At 43.1% G+C, this 26528-nt stretch overlaps 2 protein-coding genes and 1 long non-coding RNA gene across 8 annotated transcripts; 1 reads left to right on the plus strand and 2 right to left on the minus strand.

Moving 5' to 3' along the window:
* Positions 1–345: 345 nt before the first annotated feature.
* On the minus strand, positions 346–3955 carry LOC131106726 (uncharacterized). The gene is made up of 4 exons (XR_009120124.1): positions 2555–3955; positions 1780–2398; positions 900–1699; positions 346–482 (listed from the first exon to the last, which is right to left on the minus strand). It is a non-coding gene; the product is annotated as an uncharacterized LOC131106726 (long non-coding RNA).
* Positions 3956–4271: 316 nt separating this feature from the next.
* foxj2 (forkhead box J2) lies at positions 4272–11276 on the plus strand. Of its 2 annotated transcripts, XM_058056071.1 has the most exons (10): positions 4272–4415; positions 4594–4908; positions 5124–5198; positions 5293–5385; positions 6887–6976; positions 7043–7379; positions 7455–7592; positions 8268–8369; positions 8722–9021; positions 9694–11273. In XM_058056071.1, exons 2-10 carry the CDS (start codon positions 4603–4605, stop codon positions 9804–9806), a joined length of 1554 nt encoding a protein of 517 aa, XP_057912054.1. In that variant the 5' UTR covers positions 4272–4415; positions 4594–4602; the 3' UTR covers positions 9807–11273. The 2 variants fall into 2 exon arrangements, with proteins under 2 accessions (XP_057912054.1, XP_057912055.1); XM_058056072.1 differs by lacking the exon at positions 8268–8369 and having other exon boundaries at positions 4331–4908; positions 9694–11276.
* Positions 11277–11304: 28 nt separating this feature from the next.
* Positions 11305–25911, minus strand: epn1a (epsin 1a). Of its 5 annotated transcripts, none has more exons than XM_058056066.1 (13): positions 25808–25911; positions 21122–21274; positions 19747–19848; positions 19407–19565; positions 18649–18777; positions 18221–18341; positions 16572–16729; positions 16373–16444; positions 14704–14787; positions 13918–14215; positions 13410–13574; positions 11928–12170; positions 11305–11854 (listed from the first exon to the last, which is right to left on the minus strand). In XM_058056066.1, the coding sequence occupies exons 3-13, from the start codon at positions 19813–19815 to the stop codon at positions 11403–11405; spliced, it is 1950 nt and encodes a 649-aa protein (XP_057912049.1). In that variant the 5' UTR covers positions 19816–19848; positions 21122–21274; positions 25808–25911; the 3' UTR covers positions 11305–11402. The 5 variants fall into 5 exon arrangements, with proteins under 5 accessions (XP_057912049.1, XP_057912048.1, XP_057912050.1 ...); XM_058056065.1 differs by having other exon boundaries at positions 25573–25848; XM_058056067.1 differs by having other exon boundaries at positions 16572–16711; positions 25573–25847.
* Positions 25912–26528: the final 617 nt, after the last annotated feature.

Here is a 26528-nt window from a genome sequence, read left to right on the forward strand (position 1 = left end):
TTTTCTCTTTTTATTAGAAAATAACACTTTCAAAAATGCAGTTACAATACCGTCAAAGTGTCAAATCGCTATATGTGTTATACTTAAAATGAGTTTAATACGTGTGAGAGGTATATGTATATATATATGTATGATTCTAAATCAAATAAGTCACTTTTATTGCAAATGTTGATGCAAAATTTGAGGAGAACACCAAGCTAGAGGGCGGAGCGAGTCCGGAAAGGTGACCCCCCAGCAGAAAGAGCGGATCTACTGTATTACATTATTATTATTATTATTATTATTATATTGAGAGGACTTACTGTCACGTGATACTACTAGGAGTGTGGCGGCTACCAAACTTACCAGTTGCTCACTAGCATCAAGCTTCAGGAAGCGGGAGATGAACTGTGCAAGCGATTGAACCGTCCTGCCCCGGTCCACTGCCCATTTCTTCGTTTTCATGATGGGGGTGTCCCCAACTGCTTTTAATAGCACATCAACTGCAGATTCAAGGAAGAATGTCAAAGAAATAGCCACAAAAAGTACAACCGCTCACTAATTGTATTGTGACTGTGTGTTTGTTGATATTAAATTACGTTGTGAAGCTCATAACATCCACATTTTATAATCTAACCTGCATAATAATACTATAAACCCACACCCTGCATGTGAAGGTAATGTTTAAAAGAAAGTGGTCAATATTTATCGGGGAAAAAAACATTAGCGTTAGCTACTTCCTTGTAGGATAACATCTCAACAACGTGGGCGCTCATTGGCCACACAGCAAACAAGCAGCAATGCTATTGGTCTTTGCGTCAGACACGCGGAATGAGTTGTTCGCTGCTGCTTTGTAGCCGTAGAAGTCGCTGTACAGCTAAAAACTAGCAAAACCGCTGTATTAATGACTGTATTCTCACTCTTTTTCTTCTCTTCACTTGTCGCCGTGTCTTCGGCCGGCGAGTGTAACTCTTCCTTCTGCGCCTCGGTCGGGGACTCTGCACTGTCAGACATTTTAGGCGATGACTGCATTTTTTTTTGGTTACCGCCCACCCACCTCAGCCGGGGTTGGTGTTATTGCGTCCAATTGGGTTAGATAAACGTCAATCACATGAATGCCTGATCCCATTGGAGATTTAGCCTTTCTGAGGCGTGGTTTATAAAACACTGCATGAACTTGATCCTGTTAGCTTTATGCTAGGTTTGTTGAGTCCGTTTTTGTTATTTATGCAAGTAATGTTTATCTAATTGTTTGTGTGTATCGCTTTGTGGTTATTTGGTTGGAGTAGTCTCCTTTAACGCAGGTGGTGTCACATGGGAACAGTTTAAAAGTGGAGCTTGTACTTGAAGTAGCGGTGCTTTAACTCTTGACCCAGTGACAACCAACGCAGCAACAGTAAGTCACCTGCGCTTGCAATGCTAGTTTACGTCTGCTTACATCTTTTTTTTTTATAGACCACCATGTGCATTGTGGAAATGGTCCATTGAAAGGACTAGTTGTATGTAGCTTTTTGTCAACTTGTGTCAGCTGACCTGGTTGACATTTGACCCTAAAGCTGCAATAAATGGTACTAACATGCTAGTATTTCCTGTTTTACCAGTGGCAGGCATTGGAAGACTCTCCACCAAGGATGCAGTGCTCTTCCTGTGTGACATGCAGGAGAAATTCCGACCCAATATCTTCCAGTTCACCAACATTGTCAGCAATGCCGCCAGATTGCTGCAGGTGACAAACATGCACATAAATCAATCCTGGGTCCTTTTATGAAAAATAAAACAAAAACAAGCACTTTTTGTCACCTGTGACAGGCCAGCCGGGTCCTCGGCATCCCTGCCATTTTAACTGAGCAGTACCCTAAAGGTCTGGGACCCACGGTGCCGGAGCTGGGAGCTGGAGATTTGACCCCACGTGCTAAAACGTCATTCACTATGATGACGGAGGACGTGGAGAAGGAGCTGCAGGCCTTGGGGAACCCCAAACAAGCCATTCTATGTGGGATTGAGGCGCACGCTTGTATTGCGGTAATGCGGAAGCATGGAATGTAAATGATTAACGCTTCCTCCTGATTGGCCTTTGCTCCGTGTCGGCAGTGTACAACCTTTGACCTGCTGGAAAAGGGAATGGAAGTGCACATTGTGGCTGACGCCGTGTCATCGCGGAGGTAGACGCACGCACGCACGCCTCCATGTTTTCTATTTCAAGTAATAACTGTGTATCAACACACACACACACACACACACACATACACACCAATGCAGCCAAACGGACCGCTTGTTCGCTCTGTCCCGCCTGAAGCAGAGCGGCGCCTTCCTCACCACCGCCGAGGCCGTCCTGCTGCAGCTGGTCCAAGATGCCAAACACCCAAACTTTAAGGAGGTTTGCTTAGAAACGCTTGTACGGCCACAACATTAGGTACACCTGGCACATGGGAGCCCAAAAACGGAAAGCACATGAAATGAATATATTTCACACCATAGATGTTAGACTTTGAATACTATAGTTTCATGTTCATATTTAATACATTTTTAATACATTTTTGTTGTTTAATTTTAGTCGTGTGGTTAGCGCGCAGACCTCACAGCTCAGGAGACCCGGGTTCGATTCCACCCTCGGCCATCTCTGTGTGGAGTTTGCATGTTCTCCCAAGTGCATGCGTGGGTTTTCTCCGGGTACTCCGGTTTCCTCCCACATTCCAAAAAAAAAACATGCTAGGTTAATTAGCCGCTCCAAATTGTCCATAGGTATGAATGTGAGTGTGAATGGTTGTTTGTCTATATGTGCCCTGGGATTGGCTGGCCACCAGTCCAGGGTGTACCCCGCCTCTCGCCCCAAGACAGCTGGGATAGGCTCCAGCATTTCCCCCGCGACCCTCGTGAGGAAAAGCGGTAGAAAATGAATGAATGATTATTAGTACTACTAGTAGTAGTAGTAGGCTAGTATTAGCCTGCTTATTGGCTTGCTTATTAGCCTGCTTTTGCCCTATTATATAAAATTTGTCAGATTTTTTTTGTAATTTTTTTTTAAATAAAATAAAAAATCAAAAAAAATATTATAATTATAAATTATAAAAATTATTTAGGGGTCTTAAGAACATTTTAAAATAGGCCTAATGATGCCACTGGCTCTTAGAAGTAAAAAAAAACAAAAAAACATGCTAGTTTAATTAGCCGCTCCAAATTGTCCATAGGTATGAATGTGAGTGTGAATGGTTGTTTGTCTATATGTGCCCTGGGATTGGCTGGCCACCAGTCCAGGGTGGACCCCGCCTCTCGCCCCAAGACAGCTGGGATAGGCTCCAGCATTTCCCCCGCGACCCTCGTGAGGATAAGCAGTAGAAAATGAATGAATGATTATTACTACTACTACTAGTAGTAGTAGTAGTAGGCTAGTATTAGCCTGCTTATTGGCTTGCTTATTAGCCTGCTTTTGCCCTATTATATAAAATTTGTCAGATTTTTTTTGTAAAATTTTTTAAAAATAAAATAAAAAATCAATAAAAAATATCAAATTATTTAGGGGTTTTAAGAACATTTTAAAATAGGCCTAATGACGCCACTGGCTCTTAGAAGTAAAAAAAACAAAAAAACATGCTAGGTTAATTAGCCACTCCAAATTGTCCATAGGTATGAATGTGAGTGTGAATGGTTGTTTGTCTATATGTGCCCTGTGATTGGCTGGCCACCAGTCCAGGGTGTACCCCGTGCCTCTCGCCCCAAGACAGCTGGGATAGACTCCAGCATCCCCCATGACCCTCGTGAGGATAAGCGCTAGAAAATGAATGTTTAATTTTGTCATTCAGTTGAAATTCTACCTTTTTTTAAACTAAATCACTGTATATTTATCTTTTATATTTATCTTTTATTATTTTGGTTATGTTATGGTGAAACTGTAGTGAAGTAAATCCAGCCTGCGTATGAAATGTAGTGTAGTTTTCAGGCACATAGAAGCAAAGCAAATAAAAAGGAAGACTTACAAAGAGCGGTGTCTCACCTGGGGTACCTAATGTTATGGCCCAAGGTGGTTGTTGTTGTTTGACGTTTTTAGTAAGTTGACATGTGCCTGACCAGATTCAGAAGCTGATGATGCACCCGTCCCCTGACACCGGCCTCCTCGCCTTCTTCAGCGCGCTCTGAGGCCATGACATTCCTGTAGACAAAGCCATCAATCAATAAAGCTGTACTCTCGCACATACGTGTGTGTGTGTGTGTGTGTGTGTGTTGCTGAAACAGGAGGCGGTGCTGGAAGAGATGATGTCATCCAGGAAGGCGGAGCTTACGACGTCATTCCTGCACAGAAAGGGAGGGGAAGAAAAAGGAAGCTCTGCCGAGAGAGCGAGAGAGTTTACGGCAAATGTCCCAAACTTCCACAAAACTTGATAGTGCCGAGGTCTCCGAGGGGATGGGAACGCCGAGGAGGGAGATGTGAAGGCGAGGAGGTGAGTCAGGGCTGTCGGGTGTCGCGGGGGCTTTTCACGTTGCCCTGAGGAAGCCAGTGGCAAACCTTCCAAGGCCTTCAGCCCTCCGCTGACCGCGCACAAGCGCAATGCTGTGCGTGTAACAGGAGTGCTGCGTTCCAGCCCTCCTCGCCGTCACTCACCCGCGCTTCCTCCCCAGACTCCCAACATGGCCTCCAACCTGGACTCCAGTCTCACCAGCATCGACTGGCTGCCCCAACTGGGAGTCAGCAGCCTGCGCTCGGGTCGAGAGCGAGGAGGAGACAAGAGGAGGGACAGAGGCGCGGATGTCTCGGCTTCGCTCCCAGACCCCCCCTCCCTCGCCAACACTAAAGGCAAACCCCCCCACAGCTACGCCACCCTTATCGCCATGGCGATCAGCGCCGCGCCGGAAAGGAAGCTGAGCCTGAACGACATCTATACCTGGATCAGCGACACGTTCCCCTACTACAACCGCACGGGACGAGGATGGAAGGTACGTGTAACAGCGCGCTGACTCCATGACCCCCTCTGGCATTCAACCGTCTGATCTTCGCTTCCACTTTCCTTTTCCTTAGCGACTCTTTACTACCAAATCAACTTTTTCATTCATGTTTGTGTCATTCGGAATGTCATTTGATTTAAGATGTGTAGAGAAGCCTGCGGTGTGATCATCGTGTGATCATTTATGACCTAATATTTTCTTCCCAGAACTCCATTCGGCATAATCTGTCCCTGAATAAATGCTTCAGGAAAGTTCCTCGTCCGCACAGCCACCCCGGGAAGGTGAGTATGTTCCCAGTTTGCCAGGGATCTAGTATAGTGGATGCTGGATATAGCCTCAGGAAGGCACCCTTGGAGACATGTGATGCTTTTCCAGGGCTCCTATTGGACGATGGATGGACCGGGTGGGGTCAACCAAGCCAGGGCGCCCAAGCGTCCTCATCCCGGGGAGGAAAAGGAGAGAGAGAGGGTGGGTGTGTGTTCTTCCTGCTCAGTACTGCTTAGGAATGTTAGCCACCTTAGTCACCTAGTCAACTTTTACCTTATTTCCCCTTCAATTCATTTATTTACTTTTCTTCTTGTGTCTGCATCCATTTTCTTCTGTTTTTTTAATGTTGATTTATTGTTATGAATTTTTATTCAGTGTTTTTTCCATATTTTATTGTTATTACAATTATTATTTTTTGTTTTTGACTTTTTATGAAATTCAATTTGGTTTAGTGTTTCTTTTATTTTAGTTTGTTGTGGTCGACATCTTTTTGTTGTTTTCCATTTTTATTTTTAAAATTAATATTTTGTATGTAGTGTATTCATAAGTCAATGTAGTGGCTTTATTTTGTTCAAGTTTTTTTTTTTAGTTTATTTTTTTTAACTTCTCTAATTTTATTTTGTTGTTTTAATTTTTGTTTGTCATTTAATTTTTTGTAGTGTTAAATTTTTTTCTGACTTTTTTAAATTTTATTTTGTTGTTTTTACTTACTTTTTAAGTTTAAAAAAACTTATGTCATTACATTTTATGTAGTGTTTGTATTTTTTTTACTTTTATTTAATTTTATTTGGTTTTGTGTTTCTTTTATTTTGGTTTGTTGTGTTCGACATCTTTTTGTTGTTTTTTATTTTTAAAATTAATATTTTCTATGTAGTGTATTTATAAGTCTATGTAGTGGCTTTATTTTTTTCAAGTTTTTTTTTTAGTTTATTTTTTTACTTCTCTAATTTTATTTTGTTGTTTTAATTTTTGTTTATTTGTCATTGAATTTTTTGTAGTGTTAAATTTTTTCTGACTTTTTTAAATTTTATTTTGAGTTGTTTTTACTTGAGTTTTTTTTAAACTTAAAAAGTATGTCATTACATTTTATGTAGTGTTTGTATTTTTTTTTATTTGGTTTAGTGTTTCTTTTATTTTAGTTTGTTGTGTTCGACATCTTTTTGTTGTTTCCCATTTTTATTTTTAAAATTAATATTTTCTATGTAGTGTGTAGTGGCTTTATTTTTTTTAGTTCAGTTATTTTAATTTTTGTTTATTTGTCATTGAATTTTTTGTAGTGTTAATTTTTTTCTGACTTTTCTTTAATTTTATTTTGAGTTGTTTTTTTACTTTTTTTTTTTTTAAGTATGTCATTACATTTTTAGGTAGTGTTTGTATTATTTTTTACTTTTATTTAATTTTATTTTGAGTATTTTTTCATTTTAAAACGTTATTTTGTTTTATTTGTAGTTTTTTTAAAGTAGTTTATTACATTTTTATGTAGTGTTTGTATTTTTTAAACTTTTAAAAAAAAATTATGTTATTGCATTTTTCTTTTTTTATTTCATCAAATTCTATGTAGTGTTTTTTTTAATGTATGTATTTTATTCAGTGTTGTTTTTTATTTACTTGAGTTTTATTCAGTGTTGTTAATCATGACTAGTTGATTGCTGCAGTTTGTACTATTTCATTGAATGGAAGAAGCCATGTCTGTCGTTTCCAGGTTGCACAAGTCCCAACAGGAAGAGCCTCTCCTTGCCCCCCCTCCCACAAAGAAGGCAGTGTACCAAATGAAGAGTCTCCCCCATGCAAGGTAGCTTTGGAATCTAACTTGAGTCGTTTTCATAGATGGGTTTGAAATATTGTGGTGTTTTTGCAGCGACCCTACACGCCGTCTCCTGCCCCTCGTCCACCCGCCGCCCCCATCGACGCCCCCGCCGCTCTCCCTGCTCCCCCCCTGACTCCCGCCAGTGTTTGTCTGACATTCCCTGCCCGCTTAGGACCAGCATGTCCTCCTGCTCCCTCTTGCGCTTCCAACTCCGACCCCCCGGCTCTCGCCTTGTCGTCTGCGGCGGCCCCGGCCCCCATCGCCCCTCCACCCGACGCCTCGGCCGACCCCCCGCTCAGATTCACCTTCGATGAGATGCCCGACCTTTACGCGTCCTTTAAGTCTCTCTTCATGAGCATGAGGGGGCGCGCGGGCCCACAAGGTCCAGGTAGCGAGTACGCTTCCAAACTACTTGCGTTCATCCCAACCTGGGACGGTGACTTCTTCACGTCTTCTTCCGCAGTGGATGTCGCTTCCCAGACGCTGTCCACCAATGACAACACTCCACTTCACACCCCGGTCCTCCAGCCCATGTCTCCTCACCATTCCACGGGACCATCAGCTGCGCCCCCTGGCGACACACCGCGCCTTACACAGTACAGTAAGTCCTCAAGCGTACGTCACTCTTGTAGTACTAGTAGTAGTACTAGTAGTAGTACTAGTAGTAGTACTAGTAGTAGTTCATGCATCGGCTAAGGCTCCACACATAGTACAGGACGATGCGGTGTGAGTGTTTAAGACGTGTCCAGCTCGTCTGTTGCCGGGTAAATACAGAGCCTCGACAGTCCCCATTGGCTAAGGGAGAATCCGCCCATCGTGTACGATGTATGATGTACGATGTTGGCTAGCTGCTAGCAATTGTGCGTGCTGAATGAAGGCGGAAGTTACGCGGCTGTAAATGAATCACGGGGGACGACGAGGCCAAATATGTTTTAACATGGATACAAAAACGCTTCACCTATTTTTATACCATTATAAAGAATGACTGTTTGACTTGGAGTTTCTGCAGGGTAGCGGCGCCAAGCTGGTGTGGGCTTAGTAATAGCCCCCCTGACCCCCTTCGGGTTGGGGAAAGGGGTCCCGAGTGTCGTTTTTGTGTGTACGCACCAAACGGCAGTCAAAAGTACCCAGCCTTCTTGGGGTGTTAGAGCACCCGTCGTTCTACTGGGATACTTCTGGGCGTGATTTGGAGGACCCCGTGTGGTGGGACGTCGTACCATCAGACCTGCATCCACATGTTCCGACGCCGGTGTTCCCTTCTCGTGTTCCCCGGCAGCGGTGCCAGCTGACTGGTTGGCCAACACCGACTCCCTGAAGGAGAGCTTCCGCATCGCCAGCAACCTGGACTGGGCCAACATTGACCTCAGCAGCCACCCGGGTCAGACCCCACTCGGCGCACCCACCCAATTCGGAAAACTATTTTTAAAGTATAATTATCTGAAACTTTGGCATGGTTTTGTATGAAAATACTACATTCTAACTATGTTTATAGGTCAGAAAATTGGGGAAAGTGTGTGTCCCCATTAATTATTTTTACTTTAGTTTTATTTTAGAATATTTTGAATTTAATTTTTAAAGTTTTTCTATTTGTTTGGGGGTTTTTTTCAATTTATATTTCATTCAATTAAGTGATTTATTTAAACCAGAGGCAAACAAGCCACCCCCATGTACTCCCATGGTACTGTACTGTGTGTACTACCACGGTTTCCTGACATACTTTGTGCCTCCAGACCTGCTTGAGAGCATGCGCCAAGCGGAGCTGTGCGACTGGGCGCTGGACCCCGCCCTCTTCACATCCCTCTGCGACTCCCTCAACCGCTTCTTCGCTCAGAAAGGCATGATCACACCGGGAAGTCACTCCCCGCTGGCCCTCGCCGCACATCACATCGCCAATCCTCCATCGTCTCTCGCCCAGCCCGCGTCCCTCCACTACGCCCCCGCCGGCTGGGCGCCTTTACCCCGCAGGCCCCTGCACGCGCATGGGCACAATGCTCATCGGCCCCTGCAGACGCAGCCTGCAAACTCAGCTGGTAGGGAAAAACTAACATTATGCTTTAGTTACCCAGCATGCCTTGCTATTATATAGTACTATTGTAGAAGTGTTTAAAATGTATTTAGGTGATGTCATAGTTTCTCATTATGTGTACTACACTGAGTAATAGGAGTCTACAGGTGACTATAGGGGTGTTATTTTATGTCTGGAGAGCTCCAATAATGTTAAAAATGCATATTTGGAAGGTTTTCTTTGTCTTTTTATATCTACTACATATGGTAATATGAGTTTTTAATTATTGGGATGTTAATTCATGTCTAGAGGGTTTAATTTTTTTTTTTAAGTGTAGTTCTATGTTCACCACAAAAATACTCCATTTATAAAACGAGTCAATTCAATGATCACCGTCAGCTGCAACACAGCACCATCTGCTGGTTGTGCAGATACAAAACGCCAAATAATGATGGTGCATTCATGGCGCCTGGGGAACAGCATATGGGGCGAGGTTTAACATTAATAAAACGGCGCTTGCATCTGATTTTTACCGATACTGATACCGCAAACGCATCGCGATGAATCTCGATTTCACCCAATTGCATCCATACCCAGCGAATGAGCCAATGCACTCGCATGCGCATCCATGTATGGATTAATATGGATTACATTCCACACCTTTACTGAATAGATGTTGTGTTGCGTGCCTCCACAGGTGGGTCACAGCCTCCCGCAGCCACAGCACGACAGCGTCCTCCTTTCAAGAGCCTCCACAGCAACAGTGAGGAGATCCAGGACGACTTTGACTGGGATTCTCTGCTGGCCTGATCGGGGATGCCATTCTATCACCATCAGGGGGTGTCCAAAGTGCTGCCCGGGGGGCCATCGGTGGCCGGCACCGTACTCTAAACACAATACAACAAGAACAAAACAGCAAAAATGAGAAGACCTGCATTAATTGTACAGAAAATTCAAAATATTGAGGAAAAACAGGTTGTAATTTCACAACAATGTCATATACGTATATGACATCATTTTAGTACCAAAAATGTGAAATATTGAAGAAAAAAAGAGCATATAACAAAAAGTAAAAGAAAGAACAAAGTTGTAAGCTGTTTTCACAAGTTGTTAAAATATTCAGAGAATAAAACTCAAAATTGAAAAAAATTAAGTAGAAATACTTGCAAAATAAAAAAAGCAATTTATCAAAATATGAACTATTTTTTAAAAGGTCATTTTACAAGCTTGTAATATTACATGGAAAAAGTCATTTCAGCAGCATCCTGTTGAACTATTCAAGATAAAAGCTATTTGTCATATGAAAAACAAACACAAAGTTGTCATTTTTTGGAAAATTAGGCCGGAGGTAAGGTGTAATATTATATGAATGAAGTGGTGATACGGGAAGGACGTTTAAGAAAGGTGTAAAAACCAGCCAACATTGGTCCTTTCACCTCCACGACACAGCGTCTGGACGGACCCCCGCCCCCGCCCCCGCTCCACATCAGAGTCGTCTGTGTTTGCTGGTATGACATTGGAAGAGCAACGAGGTCAAGGAAAATAAAATATACATTTATTCTGGTCACATTATTGTACTGTGCAGCAGTAGAAATTGCAATGGGATCAAGACAATAAAAGTACAGCACAAGCATGAAAGCGGCTGTGATCCCAATCCTGTCTGCCCAGTTTTTCTTGAAATGATTTTTTTTTTTTTCTCCATTTTCCAAATGTGAATGTTCACAGGCAACACCACACGAAACCTGACCCGGTATAGATATAGATCATTTGTCTCGATAGAAAAGAAACGTGTCAATGAAAGAGACGAGCGTGGGCTCCCCTGCAACGCAGATGAAAGGCGAGGACAGTGCGGCTCTGCAGGACGTGAAATGACGTGGACGCCGACCCTTGGCATGACAATCATAGCCCCCCCTTTCACACATCGCCGACTATGAATAACAACACAGGACCAAAACATCAACCGATGAAACACAAGAAGAAAAGACGACGTGTGGAGACACAAGAAGGCCTTTTTGAAATATTTCTCCCAACGTGTTGTCTCCCAGGTTCCCTAATGACTGATTGATAGATGGCATGGTCACGTTTCAGTCTCCAGCAGGAATAAATGATCTTTAAATTAAGTGAAATAGATTCATTTGCAGTCCATCGCCGGGTGTTTAAATAAAAATTTTAAAAAAAAAATCATAATTCTTCATGCACTCTTCAGTGTTTGTCTTCATTGGAGGAGGAGGAGGTGTGGCCTCCTGCCAGGATCAAAGGGAGACATGAAGAAAATAAATAATGTCTTCTTTGTGGGGGGGGGGGGGGGGGGGGGGGGGGTTGAAATGCGTTTGGACAAGGTGAAGTAAAGCTGTGTGTTTAAAAGGGAGCAGCAGGTACGTATGACAGGTGAGTGGTGACACGCCCTCAAAGAAGAAAAGGATTGGTGCTCGCTCCCGCCGTCGTCGTCGTTCCCGCACCTCCCACGGGTCCTCCCGCACCCATCATCCCTCCTGTGCCCAGAATCAGCTGAGGGGGCGCCGCCCCTGCGGGCCCCAGCATAGTTGATCCGGGCGGCGCCATGGGGGAGAGCCCGCTGTAGCTCATCCCCATGGGGCTGGCCTGCATCATGCCCAGTCCCAAACCCGGCGTGCCCATGGGGCCGAGGCCCATCCCGGGCGGCACCATGCCCAGCATGGGATTGGGGGGCACGGGGCTGGTGCGAAGGCCGCTCAGGCCGAGCGACGAGGGCTGAGGTGAAATGGAGGCCATGGCGGGCGCCACGCTGAAAGGGTTGGAGGAGGCCGGCGTCGGGGAAACGCCGCGGCTGGAGATGGTACTGCCTGGGGTCACAGCCATGCCGGGGGCAGGGGACGAACCTGGGGAAGAGCAGTAAAAGAGTGAGAACCTGGACCACAACAACACCTTCACGGTACCAAAGGTGGCGGAGACCTGTGTTCTGCAGGAAGGGGTTGTGCGCTGCCGATGACGAGATGGAAGGAGGCGGCGGCTGTTTGGGTTTCGGCTTGGACGACACCAGCGAGTCCAGATCCACCAGAGCCGCGTTGGGTCCGAGGAAGGACTCTGGTGTCTTGCGAACTGGTAGGGAGGAGCCCAGGGAGGAGAGGTCAAAGGGCACGGGGGAGCTGGTGCTGTTGCAGCCAGTCGCTGACGACTCTCGCCGCTCCGCATCTCCTACGGAGGCAAGGAGGAATAGTCTTGCATCATCTGACGTTTTCCGGCTTGTTCCACGCCGTTTCCTGCGTGTCCATCACCCACCCACTTCCTTGCTCCGCTTTTCAAGTGCTCATCGTGTCCTCTGCCCCGCATCCTCCATAGGCCAATCAGAAGATTGCTTTGGGAAAAAGCAGGCTTTGCTACACATCCTAAAATAAAGCTCTGCCAATGTTTGCATTTTGGCATCTCATAGCGATGCTGGCGTTGGTGCTAAGGTATGCTAAGCTATGCTAAGGTCGGTGTTCTCCTGTCTCACTCCTTACTCTTACTACCTTGTATGTTATCCTGCGTATAGATGTTGAGTCTTAACAGCCTTCCTTTACTTTCTTTTGGCAAAGTACTACAATTCCCACACAGCGGTGCGGCTAATTTATGACCACGTTCTAATTTTGAGACACTTCAGAACTATTAATAATGGTTGAAATACCAGTCAGTGAGGAAAGGGCGGCTCTTTCTTTGGCGCGAGTCAGTGAAAAGCTACAAAAGGGAGCTCACGACGAAATAAAAAAACAACGGCGTCATATCGGATAGAATGCTAACATCATCACTCAGCAACTTAACACTCACAGACATAGCAAATAATGCGTTTTGCCCCAGCATAGCAGTTGACTGGCCAGCTCACAAGCTGCCTTTTGAGTGTTAAATTATGCTGTGTGATGATATAAAGCCTTGTATCAGGTCAGACTCTTGTATTGAGGAATGACTTCCCGTGGTTTCCATTGACAAGCTCCTGGTGAGTTTTCTAACAGTTTATATACGAATGTACAAACTCTTTCTCTCTCTAAATGTAGCATACATTTATTGCGTTATTTTGAAGTAAAAACAACATGACGACACAATGAACTTCCCGTGCGTTAGTAATTAAACTTAAATTTAAATGGCTCTAAAACGGACATCACATCGCCGGCTGCACGACTTGAAGCAACATTGTACCAGTGAAAGATGTTCAACGGGAGAACGATTTTTAGCGTTAGCCACCAAGAGATCGTGAGTGTGAATACCTGACCCTAATCCCATTCAGTCCACATTTCACTTGAATGCCGCTTTTGAAATAAATCTCACTCCCGTTTCTTCTTTTTGAATTTTCCAGCTCTACTTTGGAACCTCCTGCAGGTCCACGAGTGCCAAACGGAGTTCTTTTCAAGCAATCATAGCTTGGCTAGTCGGTGTGCGTGTAAGTCATCAGTGTGAGTGTACCTGTGCCGTTTGTGTGTTTGCTGGTGCCACTCCAGAGGTCAGAGGTGAGTGGCTCAGAGGCAGGGACAGCACCATCCTTTGCCCAGGGGTCTACTGGCACCCCTGAGGAGGAGGTGCTGTGTGGCACCGTGGGGCCCCAGGGGTCGACACTGGGGGGTGTCACAGCTACAGGTGGGGTGGGGGGGAATGCAGGGGTGGGAGGGAAGGGGGGGAGGGTTAACAAAACACCTTACAGGTACAAATCCCCATTAAGGAGGGAACAGGAGACTGGGCTGCTTTCTAAACAGAGGCTTGTATTTGTATTTATGATGAGTTTTCTTTGTAAAAGTAGCGCACACTGCTTGTCAAACAGCCAGTCAGTCCTGAGTAGAAAGAAGAGGACTTGCATCCTGCTTCAGACACAAAAGGAGAATGAACTGAGTGCATGTTTTGCTGCTAAGCGAGCAGAAAGCATGCCAGTCAATGTGAACGCATGGCGACGAGGCTGCTGTGCTAAGATCAAGCCTACCTGAGGTTCCCCAGGGGTCCACGTTGTTAACTCTGTTGGCCGTCTCCCCCCAGGGGTCAGGAGGCGGGGCTACAGTGGGCGGCGGCGGCTGCCCTCCGCCCCAGGGGTCGGAGCTGGTAGGGGAGGTCGGTGAGGCGACTCCCCATGGATCCGTGGCAGTTGCGCTCCACGGGCCTGACGCTGCGATGGCGAGGCTCGGCGGCGGGGAGGGGCCGGCAGAGCCCACAGCGGGGATGCCGGCGGCGGCAGTGGCAGGGGCCCCCCAGGGGTCCACTGCACTCAGCTCCATGAGAGCGCTCTGCACAGCACACAACGTACGCTTGTCATTTACAGAGGTTATGCTCCAATACGCCACAATAAGTCGTGAGCAGCCATCGTGCTACGGCAGGGGTGTCCAAAGGGTGGCCAGGGTGCCCTCGGCAGCCCACAGTTGGTTTTGAATGGCCCGCAGCCCATTCTAGATATAGAATTGCATAGAATTTGACAAGATAACTAAAAATATAGTACAATAAAAAACATCGTAAAGTGGTTTACAAGGATAAGACCATAATATAATAAGGAAAAATTACATCATTTTAGTAGCAAAACATGGAAATATACATATAAAAAAAGTGGTAATATTAAAAAAAATAGGCTGTAATTTATGGAAAATTAGGCGGGCGAAGCATCATGGCCAATGATGCAAACTACACCATGATGGATGGTGCCAATGGTGGTGAAGAATGTGCTTGGAGAACATGGTCAAGAGCAGATGATGCTGTGAGTGACAGCGAGACAGAGACGCACCTCCTCCGGCTTGGCCTTCTCCCTCTTGCTCTCCTCGATGGCCATCTGCAGCCGCAAGTCATCGCCTCTGCGTAGTCGCTCCTCCTGTCAATCACACGTGCACATACAGACAGCCATGATGCCAGTGCACGGCTCTGCGGGAGGTCACGGTGGGAGATCAGGCCGACACTGGTATTCGGATTGTATATTCTGATAAAAGTGCAATGTTAAAAATGGCCCTGATGTGATTCATCAACTTTACTTGAATGTGTTTTATAGTGTTTATCATTTTCATCTACACTGTTCCTGTTTTGAAAGCTAACGGTAACATGGCAAAAATGGCATTTATAGTTGATGGTGCCAGCTATGACCAACTTTGGCTGTTGCAGTTCAGTCTCATTGCGGAAGTGACGTCACGGGGGCGACGCCTCTCAGCTAAAGCAGAGTAGATGTGGACTGTGTTCGCTGTACAGTGTTTCTCATCCAACAGTAGTCAAAACATTGTGTTGCTGCTGGATGTTCACTGTTCAACAGAGTCTCCAGAGAAGGAGAGACAGATGGATGCCCACCTCCAGTTCTGTTCTGTCTGTCTTGTCCACAGATGAGGGTGCAGAAACAACCTCCCTCCACGTTACTAGCGGCCGGTGTAAAGTGATTACATATGCGCTTTGTACAGCACCTCCCAATCTAATCATCAACTGGGCAGCCTTTGCCGCTTTTAAAACTGCTTGCTTCTCCCCTGGTTGGCTTTCTTGTCAACTGAGAGGCGGTACTGGTGCAGTGCGGGTATTACACCGTGGTACCTTGGCATTACACCATGGTACCTTGGCATTACACTATGGTACCTCGGCATTACACCATGGTACCTTGGCATTACACCATGGTACCTTGGCATTACACCATGGTACCTCGGCATTACACCATGGTACCTCGGCATTACACCATGGTACCTTGGCATTACACCATGGTACCTTGGCATTACACCATGGTACCTTGGCATTACACCATGGTACCTTGGCATTACACCATGGTACCTTGGCATTACACCATGGTACCTTGGCATTACACCATGGTACCTTGGCATTACACCATGGTACCTTGGCATTACACCATGGTACCTTGGCATTACACCATGGTACCTTGGCATTACACCATGGTACCTTGGCATTACACCATGGTACCTTGGCATTACACCATGGTACCTTGGCATTACACCATGGTACCTCGGCATTACACCATGGTACCTCGGCATTACACCATGGTACCTCGGCATTACACCATGGTACCTTGGCATTACGCATGTCCCAACTAACTTGCTTTTTAGATGCCAATCGTCTCTCTGCTGACTGTTTGCTGATGTTGAATCTCTCTTTGAGGAAATTCACTTTTCGGGTAAAGTATGGAAACAATGAACCGTCATAAACGAGGGACTACTGCAGCCACAAAAACAAACCAGGGGTGAAGAACCCAAAGTTTACAAACCCATGACATGATCTGGACCAGAGAAAGCAAAAGTACAGTTGTGAAAATGGAGCAACACTACGACTATAGACGGATGCAAGGCTACTTTTAAGGAAAACGAATAATAAATTCATCAACTGATTGGACAGTAGCATCAATTTCAGGGGACAGAAAGAAAAGATGGCGGGCTAGCTAGCCATTTGGGCACACTCTCTGCCCCTCCCCTAACCTTTTGGAGCATCTCTTTGCTGAGTGTGATTGCATAGCACAGCTCTGCGTCCTCCAGAGGGTCCACGCTCGTCTGGGGGAGGTCAGGGGTTACATGATGAGAGCCAAGCTAGCTGTTAACATGGCTAAATGTTTATGCGCATACACTCGTGCTGACATATTTGCAGTCAGTAGGCATTCAGACGCCGTTATCGGCTTACCTGCTCCGCTTCTTCTTTACTCATGGCCAAAGCCAACTGGAGCTGCAGGTCCTCCTCCCCGGAGCTCTGCGGCCACGCCTGCTCGGGGTCGGCCCCTCCGGAGTGAGAGGCCAGTGACAGGTTTCCCCCCAGGTTGGGTGCTGAGGGCGCCGAAGAAGCTGGATTTATATGAATATGTAGATGCATAACATAAATGTATTTACTATATTTATACCAGTCCTACTCAAAAAGTGGGGCGGGCCCCCCTGGGGGTGGCACGGTGAACTGCCGGGGGAGGGGGGGACGCGAGAGGCAATATTAGTGCAGACCCGCCAACATGTATGAATTTGTATGCTTCATTGCTCTCCATTCTGTTGCATTTATCTGGTTTCAGTTTCCCGTTCTGTCTGTACAGTACAGATAAATACATAGATATGATCTGTTTAATTGTAATAATAATAATAATAATAATAATAATAATAATCATAGGTTTGGTGGCTCCGCTTCCATTTCTAGCAACATTAAAGAGGACTATTATGCTCATTTTTCGACCCTTTGTATTGCGTTGTGGACTCATATAGAGCAGCTACACACCATACTTTCTTGATCTTCCAGAATCTGCATCTATTCCAGTTGAATTTCCTTGGATTTGTGCTTCCCGCCAAAACGGTCTGTTTTAATTTATTCCACCCACGGGCCCCCCTCTACCCCGTTGTGATGCACCGCTGCGGTGGATCAGGCAAACCGCGGTGTGGGGCTGCTGCCTCCAACCACGCCTGCCCAGGGAGGGGCACTCATTGTTGGACACACTTTGTCAAATTTTTTGCATTCCTAAAGGCTAATAGAGACATGGCATGATGCAAATGGCTTCTTATTGGAGGGCAGCGGGGTGTGCGGGGACTGCTGGGGTGCTGGGCACTCGGTGGTGTGCTTCAGCAATGTCCTGGGGTTTTGCTGGGGTGTCCGATGTTCCCACTCTTCTTTTGTTGTTTGTCTTATGTAAGATTCTGTGATTATATGTGTGAAAAAAAAAACAAAAAAAAAAAATAACTTATTGAATTGGTAACTGCTATGGCGTGGAGAAGGGGTAGGATTTAATAAGCTTTGCTTCTTCCTGCTCCTTTTCAGACATGTGTAGTAATGAGGTGTTGTGTGTATGCATGTATGTGTATGTGTATATGTGTATATATATATATGTATGTAGATATGTGTGTATGTATATACGTATGTATATATATATAAATAGATATTGTAAGTGTATATGTGAGAAAGAATAATGTAACATAGTATGCATGTCTGAAATAAATTAAGAAAGAAGAAGAAGGGACATTATAAAACGGGCTTGGCACTTCAGATGCAGAGTGCAATCTTGCATGCTGAAAGTTAGCATGTTAGCATTTTTGCTCATTTCCCCATCAAAATTTCTGCAGGAAATTTCTAGGTTTATCATGATTCCATCAACAAATGTAACTGTTGAATCGAATCGTCTGTGACCGCATGGAATGGTATCAAAATGTTAAATATATTGTTACTGAATGATAGTGTAACCCGTGTATGTAGATTCAAATGGAATGGTCCATCACAAAGAGATTTATATCCCTACAAACTTCCTTGGCAGTGGACGTAATAGACACCCCCCGCTGGGTGTAAAGCATTTGAAGGATGCTCACCACTGGATGTCTGTGCCATCTTCTCTTTGGTTTTGAGGGCGTGGATCCTCTCTTCGCGTAGTCTCTCTTCGTCTTTCAACAGGGTCACCAGCTGTTTGGCTTTCTCTCGCACGTTCACACCCTGGGGAACGATAAGCAGGCGTATGCTTACAAATACAAACATTTAGGCCTCTAATATTCGATAGTTCATAAAAAAGAGTTAGCGGGGCCCGTTTATGACGCTGCATTGCGGAGCGCGAGTGCAAGCGCTTGTAAACGTCTCGTTATCAGCACCTCATAAAGCACATTTTATGGCCGGCTCTGCAAAGCCACTTCACTTGCTTGAGACTCCGCAGGGTGGAAGTTTACGACAAATACTCAAAAGTACTTTGCACTTCACTTCCACACCTTTGCGGGCACTGGTGTGTGTGCACAGTGTGTGTGTGTACCTGGTCTTTGCCGTCTCTGTCTATGTACTGGAAGTCCTTGAGGGTCTGGACCGCATAAATGTTCTCTCGACACTGCTGGGCGACACGTTCTGAACCGGTCTTGATCAGATACTCCATCAGGGTCATGGCCTGGGACGCAGGGCCAGAATGTGTTAGGAACACCATCGCCCTACATGCATTTACTCAAGGGCAGAGAGTAACAGGTATCTATTAGGGTTAGGCTGTTCACTTTGGCCTTCAAGTTTTGTTCCCCAACAACGATGATACTTAATAGTCATAATACATATATATGTAGGAAAGCGAGTGTGTGGTGAAGCTAGCTGGCTAGTAGCTAGCTGCCGGCGAGGTGTCACTACACCAGTAATGTAGTTCTTGGTCATAACAATAATGTCAATGTGGACACTATGAAAACTGTGATATCTGAGATTATTTTCAGGAGGCTTTATAGGCGGAAGAGGTGTGTCCCATTCCGTGTATTCTTAGCCGCCTCTTTTTATATCCTTGCTTGCTTGTCACTAGTGTGTTCATGTCTCTCATAAGGGTTGTGGATGATGGGGACAATCCCCCCAAAAGTTTACTTTTTAAACTCCATGACAGACATCAGCTTTACAGATGCCGTGCTGCTGTGGTTATGGCGTCTATCATGACGTTGAGCAACCATCTAGTGGTAGGCCTGACATTCTTTTTCTATTTGGGGCGTGGTGTTGATTCATCAAGGGGACTATGGACTATATGGAGGAAGTAAAAACGGTGTGCACCTTGTACACGTGTCTCCAGTTCTTGCCGTGGTCGTTGAGGCGCTTCCACACCATGCTCATGATTTCTGAGAAGGCCACAACATTGTAGGTGAGGTCGGCGATCTCTGACATCAGCGAGCTGCTGGGGCCCCACGGGTCATTGGACGTTGCTTCTCGAACCTAAACAAAAGGTCATATTTGAACGAGATTCCAATGCGGAGCCACGCCCGTGCGCTGTTCGTTTGGCGACTAACTCCCAATGCAAAGCATCAGCAAACAAGCTGGCGGAGAGGTGAACTGCTCTAGCGCATACACTTAATATAATATGACATCGCTGCATACAAAAGGCATGAAATACAACCTTGATTTCAGCTTCCGAATAGTTGTGGACGATGTTCTTCACTTGTCGCCGTAGCGATGAGGTCGACATGGCAACCGTCGAGCCGTGAAGCTCTGTTGCAATCTGAGGAGCAGTGGTAAAAAGACAGCGGAAGTGCCAATTAAAGCGTGTCAAGAAACACAAAAGTTGTTTCTACCGAAAGAGAACAGCCCGCCACAGATGCATTTGCTGCTACCTTTGCCCTTGCTCGCAAACACATTATGATGGGACGGTCCGTGTAGCATATCATTAGAACTTCATACAGCAGACGGCATTGTACTCTGCTTTGTGACACACCTGACTTGGTAGGAGCGGTGTCCGAATCCCATACTGATATCAGGCACCGATATCAACACAAAAACAACAAACTATAAAGTACAAAATAACTGCATCGCAAATCTGACACAAGCAGCTGTTTACAAACTCCGCCCCTGCACGTCTACAAAGTAGCAAGGAAAAAAAAAAAGACATTACAGCCGAGTGCAAAACTTGTCATGCACAAGTTCCCTGTGGTGGCACAAAACCACAACCAAGCCCAAAGTGTGGCACAGGGGCCAATTGCGGAATGTGGCTCATTGCAGAAATAAAATAACCAAAATTCCAGATATGTATATAGTAGTGTTGGCCAATATGGACCTTAACAGCTATCAGGATATTTATGGGATGTATCACCATATGACGATATAAAACGATATCAAATGAAAATTCAGAGTCTTGTATAAAAAGCTACAAATCTTAAGCCATATAATGAAATAGACTCGTCCGTCCGTCCATCCATCTTCCTCCGCTTATCCGGGCCGCGGGGGCAGCAGTCTCAGTAGGGAAGCCCAGACTTCCCGGTCCCTGGCCACCTCCTCCAGCTCCACCGGGAGGACAGCAAGGCGTTCCCAGGCCAGCTGTGAGACACAATCCCTCCAGCGTGTCCTAGGTCTGCCCCGGGGCCTTTTCCCGGCTGGGCATGCCCGGAACACCTCACCAGGGAGGCGTCCAGGGGGCATCCGGACTAGATTCCCGAGCCACCTCAACTGACTGAGCTCCTCACCCTAGACTCGAAATAGACTCGTCTCAAATTGTAAATATGGAAGATATTTTTATGATACTCTTTAGGCAGACATTGGGCTCTTATTTTGAAGGACGCTCATGGAATTGTGTTGGAGAATGTGTATTTAGGCTAAGATGAGCTACGTTCAAAAATAAAAGCGCTTCTGGTGTCATTTTATACGAGTCTGGCCAGAGTTTTGCATGATGGCCGATGATGCAAATTAGACGTCCTTTCGAGCAGGGGGGCCACAGACCGGGAATTCCGGACTCGGGATAAGTGGAATAAAATGGACGGACGTTAAAATGCCATGCCCACCTGTTACACAAGAATAATGCGGACTTCAGAGTCTCTCCTCTTGTCTGCGTTGACGTCTGTCTCCTGTGCAACACTCATTCACAAAGAGCAGGCTCGCTTTTCTTCCCGTGGCAACATCGGATCCCGACAGCCACAGACGCCAGCAGATGAAAACTATGGAGCAGGATAAGACAAACATGACATATCGATGACATTGTCACTTGATGTTTGCTGCTACAAGGCACACACACGCACACACACACACACACACACAAGCCTGAGCAGAACATTCCAAAAGGGGGCCGTGATAAAATGAGCACAAAGCAGATATTCACCAAGGGAAAAAACACATGATTGGAAAACAACAAATAGCTTGTAAACAGAAAGAGTAGATTTTTACTCAGCGGTTCATCTTAGTGAATGACAATTTCTTTACAATCAACAATACAAAGTACAGTACAGTGCATTCCCGCAGAGCAACTCATTTACTAATTCAGACCTCCTTTTTCACACTCTAATGAACATTGTGCTGCTGCGTAGCGGCGCCACGGAGTAGCCTGGCGACCAGGCTAGAGGCTAGACCACATGTCAAACTAAAGGCCTGCCATATTGTTTCATGTGTAGGGCCCTATAAATTCTGTTTTATTTTTTCCCAAATTCCGTTTTTTCCGTTTTAATTTTTTGGAATTCCATTTTTGTTTTACCTTTTACTCATTTTACCACAAAAGAGTGCGTTTTAATCATGTTTATGAATAAAATGCACACTAATTAATTAGAAATGAACTTACATTCATTGAGGCGACACAATATTGCACTTTTCCTCAATACTTTACTACTGCATCATGTAACACAACATTGCACTACACTAGGTACTTCAAATAAAAAATGTTTGAAGTGAAAACAAATGACATAATATATATATATATATATATATATATATATATATATATATATATATATATATATGTTAATAAATTATAAATAAATGAATGGAAACATCTATATATACATATATGTTTCCATAATTTCTTTTTTTTATAAATAAATATTCCATTCATTTATTCTGTAAATTTATCCTATAATGAATAAATGAATGGAAACATATATATATATACATATACAGGTAAGGGCCAGAAAATTAGAATATTTTCATAAACTTGATTTATTTCAGTCATTGTGTTCAAAAGGTATAACTTTTACATTATATTTAATCATTGCACACAGACTGATGCATTTCAAATGTTTATTTCTTTAATTTTGATGATTATAGGTGGCAACAAATGAAAATCCGAAATTCCATGGGTCAGAAAATTAGAATATTACCTAAGGCCAATACAAAAAAAGGATTTTTAGAAATGTTGGCCAACTGAAAAGTATGAACGTGAAAAATATGAGAATGTACAGTACTCAATACTTGGTTGGAGCTCCTTTTGCCTCAATGACTGCATTAATGCGGCGTGGCATGGAGTCGATCAGTTTCTGGCACTGCTCAGGTGTTATGAGAGCCCAGGTTGCTTTGATAGTGGCCTTCAGCTCTTCTGCATTTTTGGGTCTGGCATTCTGCATCTTCCTCTTAACAATACCCCACAGATTTTCGATGGGGCTAAGGTCAGGCGAGTTGGCTGGCCAATTGAGAACAGAAATATCATGGTCCTTAAACCAGGCACTGGTAGATTTGGCGCTGTGTGCAGGCGCCAAGTCCTGTTGGAACGTAAAATCCCCATCTCCATAAAGCAGGTCAGCAGCAGGAAGCATGAAGTGCTCTAAAACTTGCTGGTAGACGGCTGCGTTGACCTTGGATGTCAGGAAACAGAGTGGACCGACACCAGCAGATGACATGGCACCCCAAACCATCACTGATGGTGGAAACTTCACACTAGACTTCAAGCATCGTGGATCCTGTGCCTCTCCTCTCTTCCTCCAGACTCTGGGACCTCGATTTCCAAAGGAAATGCAAAATTTGCTTTCATCAGAAAACATAACTTTGGACCACTCAGCAGCAGTCCAGCTCTTTTTTTCCTTAGCCCAGGTGAGACGCTTTTCGCGCTGTTTCTTGTTCAAAAGAGGCTTGACACGAGGTATGCGGCAGTTGAAACCCATGTCTTTCATGCATCTCTTGGTGGTGGATCTTGAAGCACTGACTCCTGCAGCAGTCCAGTCCTTGTGAATCTCCCCCACATTTTTGAATGGGTTTTTTTTCACAATCTTCACCAGGGCGCGGTGATTCGTATCGCTTGTACACTTTTTCCTACCACAGTTTTTCCTTCCCTTTGCCTCTCCATTAATGTGTTTGGACACAGAGGTTTGAGAACAGCCAACCTTTTCAGCAATAACCTTTTGAGTCTTGCCCTCCTTGTGCAATGTGTCAATGGTTGCCTTTTGGACAGCTGTCAAATCTGAAGTCTTCCCCATGTTTGTGTAAGCTTCAGAACTGGACTGAGAGACCATTTAAAGCCCTTTGCAGGACACCAGGTGTCTTCAAAATTGAACCCTTTCACAATATTCTAATTTTCTGACCCACGGAATTTCGGATTTTCATTTGTTGCCACCTATAATCATCAAAATTAAAGAAATAAACATTTGAAATGCATCAGTCTGTGTGCAATGATTAAATATAATGTAAAAGTTATACCTTTTGAACACAATGACTGAAATAAATCAAGTTTATGAAAATATTCTAATTTTCTGGCCCTTACCTGTATATACATATATATACATATATATATATATATATATATATATATATATATATATATATATATATATATATATATATATATATATATATATATATATATATATATATATATATATATATATATATATATATATATATATATATATATACATATATACATATATACATATACATATATACATATATACATATATACATATACATATATACATATATATACATATATACATATATACATATACATATATATACATATATATATACATATACATATATATATACACATATATATATATACATACATATATATATATATATATATACATATATATATATGTATGTATATATATATATACATACATACATGTATATATATATATACATATATATATATGTATGTATATATATATATATACATACATACATGTATATATATATACATACATATATATATATATATATATATACATACATATATATATATATATATATATATGTTAATACATTATAAATAAATGAATGGAAACATCTATATATACATATATGTTTCCATAATTTATTTTTTTTATAAATAAATATTCCATTCATTTATTCTGTAAAAGTAAATTTATCCTATAATGAATAAATGAATGGAAACATATATATATATTAATAAATTATAAATGAATGAATGACAATATCTCTCTCCCTCTCGCTTATATAATTTTTTTAAAAATTTATATAAGAAATTTATATTTCTTAGAAATTTATACATAAATATATATATACATTTCTTGTTAAATAATTTTTTTAATACTTTTTTTTATAAATATACATATATATTTCCATTCATTTATCTATTTATAAATGAATAAATGAATGGAAACATATATATGTGACAAAGAACATGTCGTTTAAAAAAAAAAGTCATCATAAAGTTTGTGAAGTTCCATTCATTCAAACTTTTCTTGTAATATTACAACATTTTCTCATACTGGTTCAAGGGCCCCCCCCCCCCCCCCACAAGGCTTCCTGGATATGACATCAAGACATAACATTACCAGCTGGCTAGCAAAACATGCTCTCCACTAGCTAGCACGCCGTGTTCAGGAAGATAGAATATCTCCAAGCAAATGTGCGCACACAGGACAAGGGTTTGCATAACTATGGAGCATTGCGTCAGTCTCCGTTCCAAAGTTCACACAAGTGGCGCTTGCTAAGTGGCTATGCACTTTGGACTTTGGAGCAGCCAACTTTGCATCTTTCTGCACTTTCAGAGCTACAAAAAAAGGCAATATAAAGAAGTGGATTAGCATGATTAGCAGCTACATGTAATGCATGTGCTGTAATATATAATATGGAATGATTGATAGCTGAAAAAAGTGTCATGAAGCAGCGCCCCCCCCCAGTGACATGACACCAGATAAGCACATCACTGCAACCTGCCTTGCTTGACACACCTACTGATACCAACAGCCGCCAACCCCGGTCATAATACACGGACATCATCAATTTTGATTATATATACTTACACATTTATTTTTGTTTTTTTTTTAAGTGATAAACCGACAGTTACTAATCAGACATTGATGCACGCGAGCTTCATGTTAGCCCCTCATTGCTAGCGGTTCTTCACCCGAGCTAGTTGGCTAGCACTTTGCCCTCCCGCTTTAAACATGTATAAAAAGTACAAGCAACCTCCGAAAAGGGTTGGCTACGCACAGATTCCAATTCAAACAACCCCAATTCCAACACCGAAGCACGGCGGAGTGTATGTGAGTGTTATGTTACCTACCAGCGTGAGCGGTCAAAGGTAGCACTTGGAGAGATTAGCTAGCTGGCTAGCTAGCTAGCACGGAGCTAGCCGATGCTGGTTTGCGACCGCCAACGGGGGCTTCAAAATGGCACCGGCTTCAGAAGGAGCATATTCGGCTTTTTTTTAAGTCTCACATGGTCACATGACAAGACAAAACGAGCCAACTGGTTGACAAGACAGGACAAGAAACATCCAAAATTGAGTGTGGACTGACCCTGGTGGAGCCTGGGTGTACGAGGAGATGGCCGAGCTTCCGCTTCCGCTCGCGATGACTGACAAGACCGCACCCCCCCCCCCCCCCAACCCACACCTTTGTTTTCCTGCTGATGGTGCCACACAGCACGTTCACTCTATGACTAGAACTATGATAAATGAATAAATGAATGGAAACATCTATATATATATATGTTTCCATAATTTATTTTTATAAATAAATAAATATTCCATTCATTTATTCATTTATTCTGTAAATGTATCCTATAATGAATAAATGAATGGAAACATATATATATATATATTAATAAATTATAAATAAATGAATGGCAATCTCTCTCTCGCTTATATATAATTTTTTATAAATTTATATAAGAAATGTATATTTCTTAGAAATTCATATATCCATATATATATATATATTTTTTTTTTAATAATTTTTATAAATATACATATATATATTTCCATTCATTTATCCATTTATAAATAATGAATAAATGAATGGAAACATATATATATATTAATAAATTATACATATATATATATATATACATATATATACACATCTATATATATGCATATATATGTTTCCATTCCATTTCCATGTTTCCAAACATCTATATATATAGATGTTTCATTCATTCATAATTTATTTTTTATATTTTTTTCATATATATATATATATATATATATATATATATATATATATATATATATATATA

Source organism: Doryrhamphus excisus, chromosome 19 (genome assembly GCF_030265055.1).
Source record: "Doryrhamphus excisus isolate RoL2022-K1 chromosome 19, RoL_Dexc_1.0, whole genome shotgun sequence".
Taxonomy (NCBI): Eukaryota; Metazoa; Chordata; class Actinopteri; order Syngnathiformes; family Syngnathidae; genus Doryrhamphus; species Doryrhamphus excisus.

Coding starts and splice junctions, on each gene's coding strand:
- foxj2 (XM_058056071.1), top strand. CDS start 4,603: ATGGCCTCCAACCTGGACTCCAGTCTCACCAGCATCGACTGGCTGCCC. Junction 8,370..8,721: donor TGACCTCAGCAGCCACCCGG/GTCAGACCCCAC, acceptor TTGTGCCTCCAG/ACCTGCTTGAGAGCATGCGC. Junction 9,022..9,693: donor GCAGCCTGCAAACTCAGCTG/GTAGGGAAAAAC, acceptor GTGCCTCCACAG/GTGGGTCACAGCCTCCCGCA.
- epn1a (XM_058056066.1), bottom strand. CDS start 19,815: ATGTCGACCTCATCGCTACGGCGACAAGTGAAGAACATCGTCCACAAC. Junction 18,778..19,406: donor ACTGGAGACACGTGTACAAG/GTGCACACCGTT, acceptor CCTGCGTCCCAG/GCCATGACCCTGATGGAGTA. Junction 11,855..11,927: donor CCCCTTCCTGCAGAACACAG/GTCTCCGCCACC, acceptor GCTCTTCCCCAG/GTTCGTCCCCTGCCCCCGGC.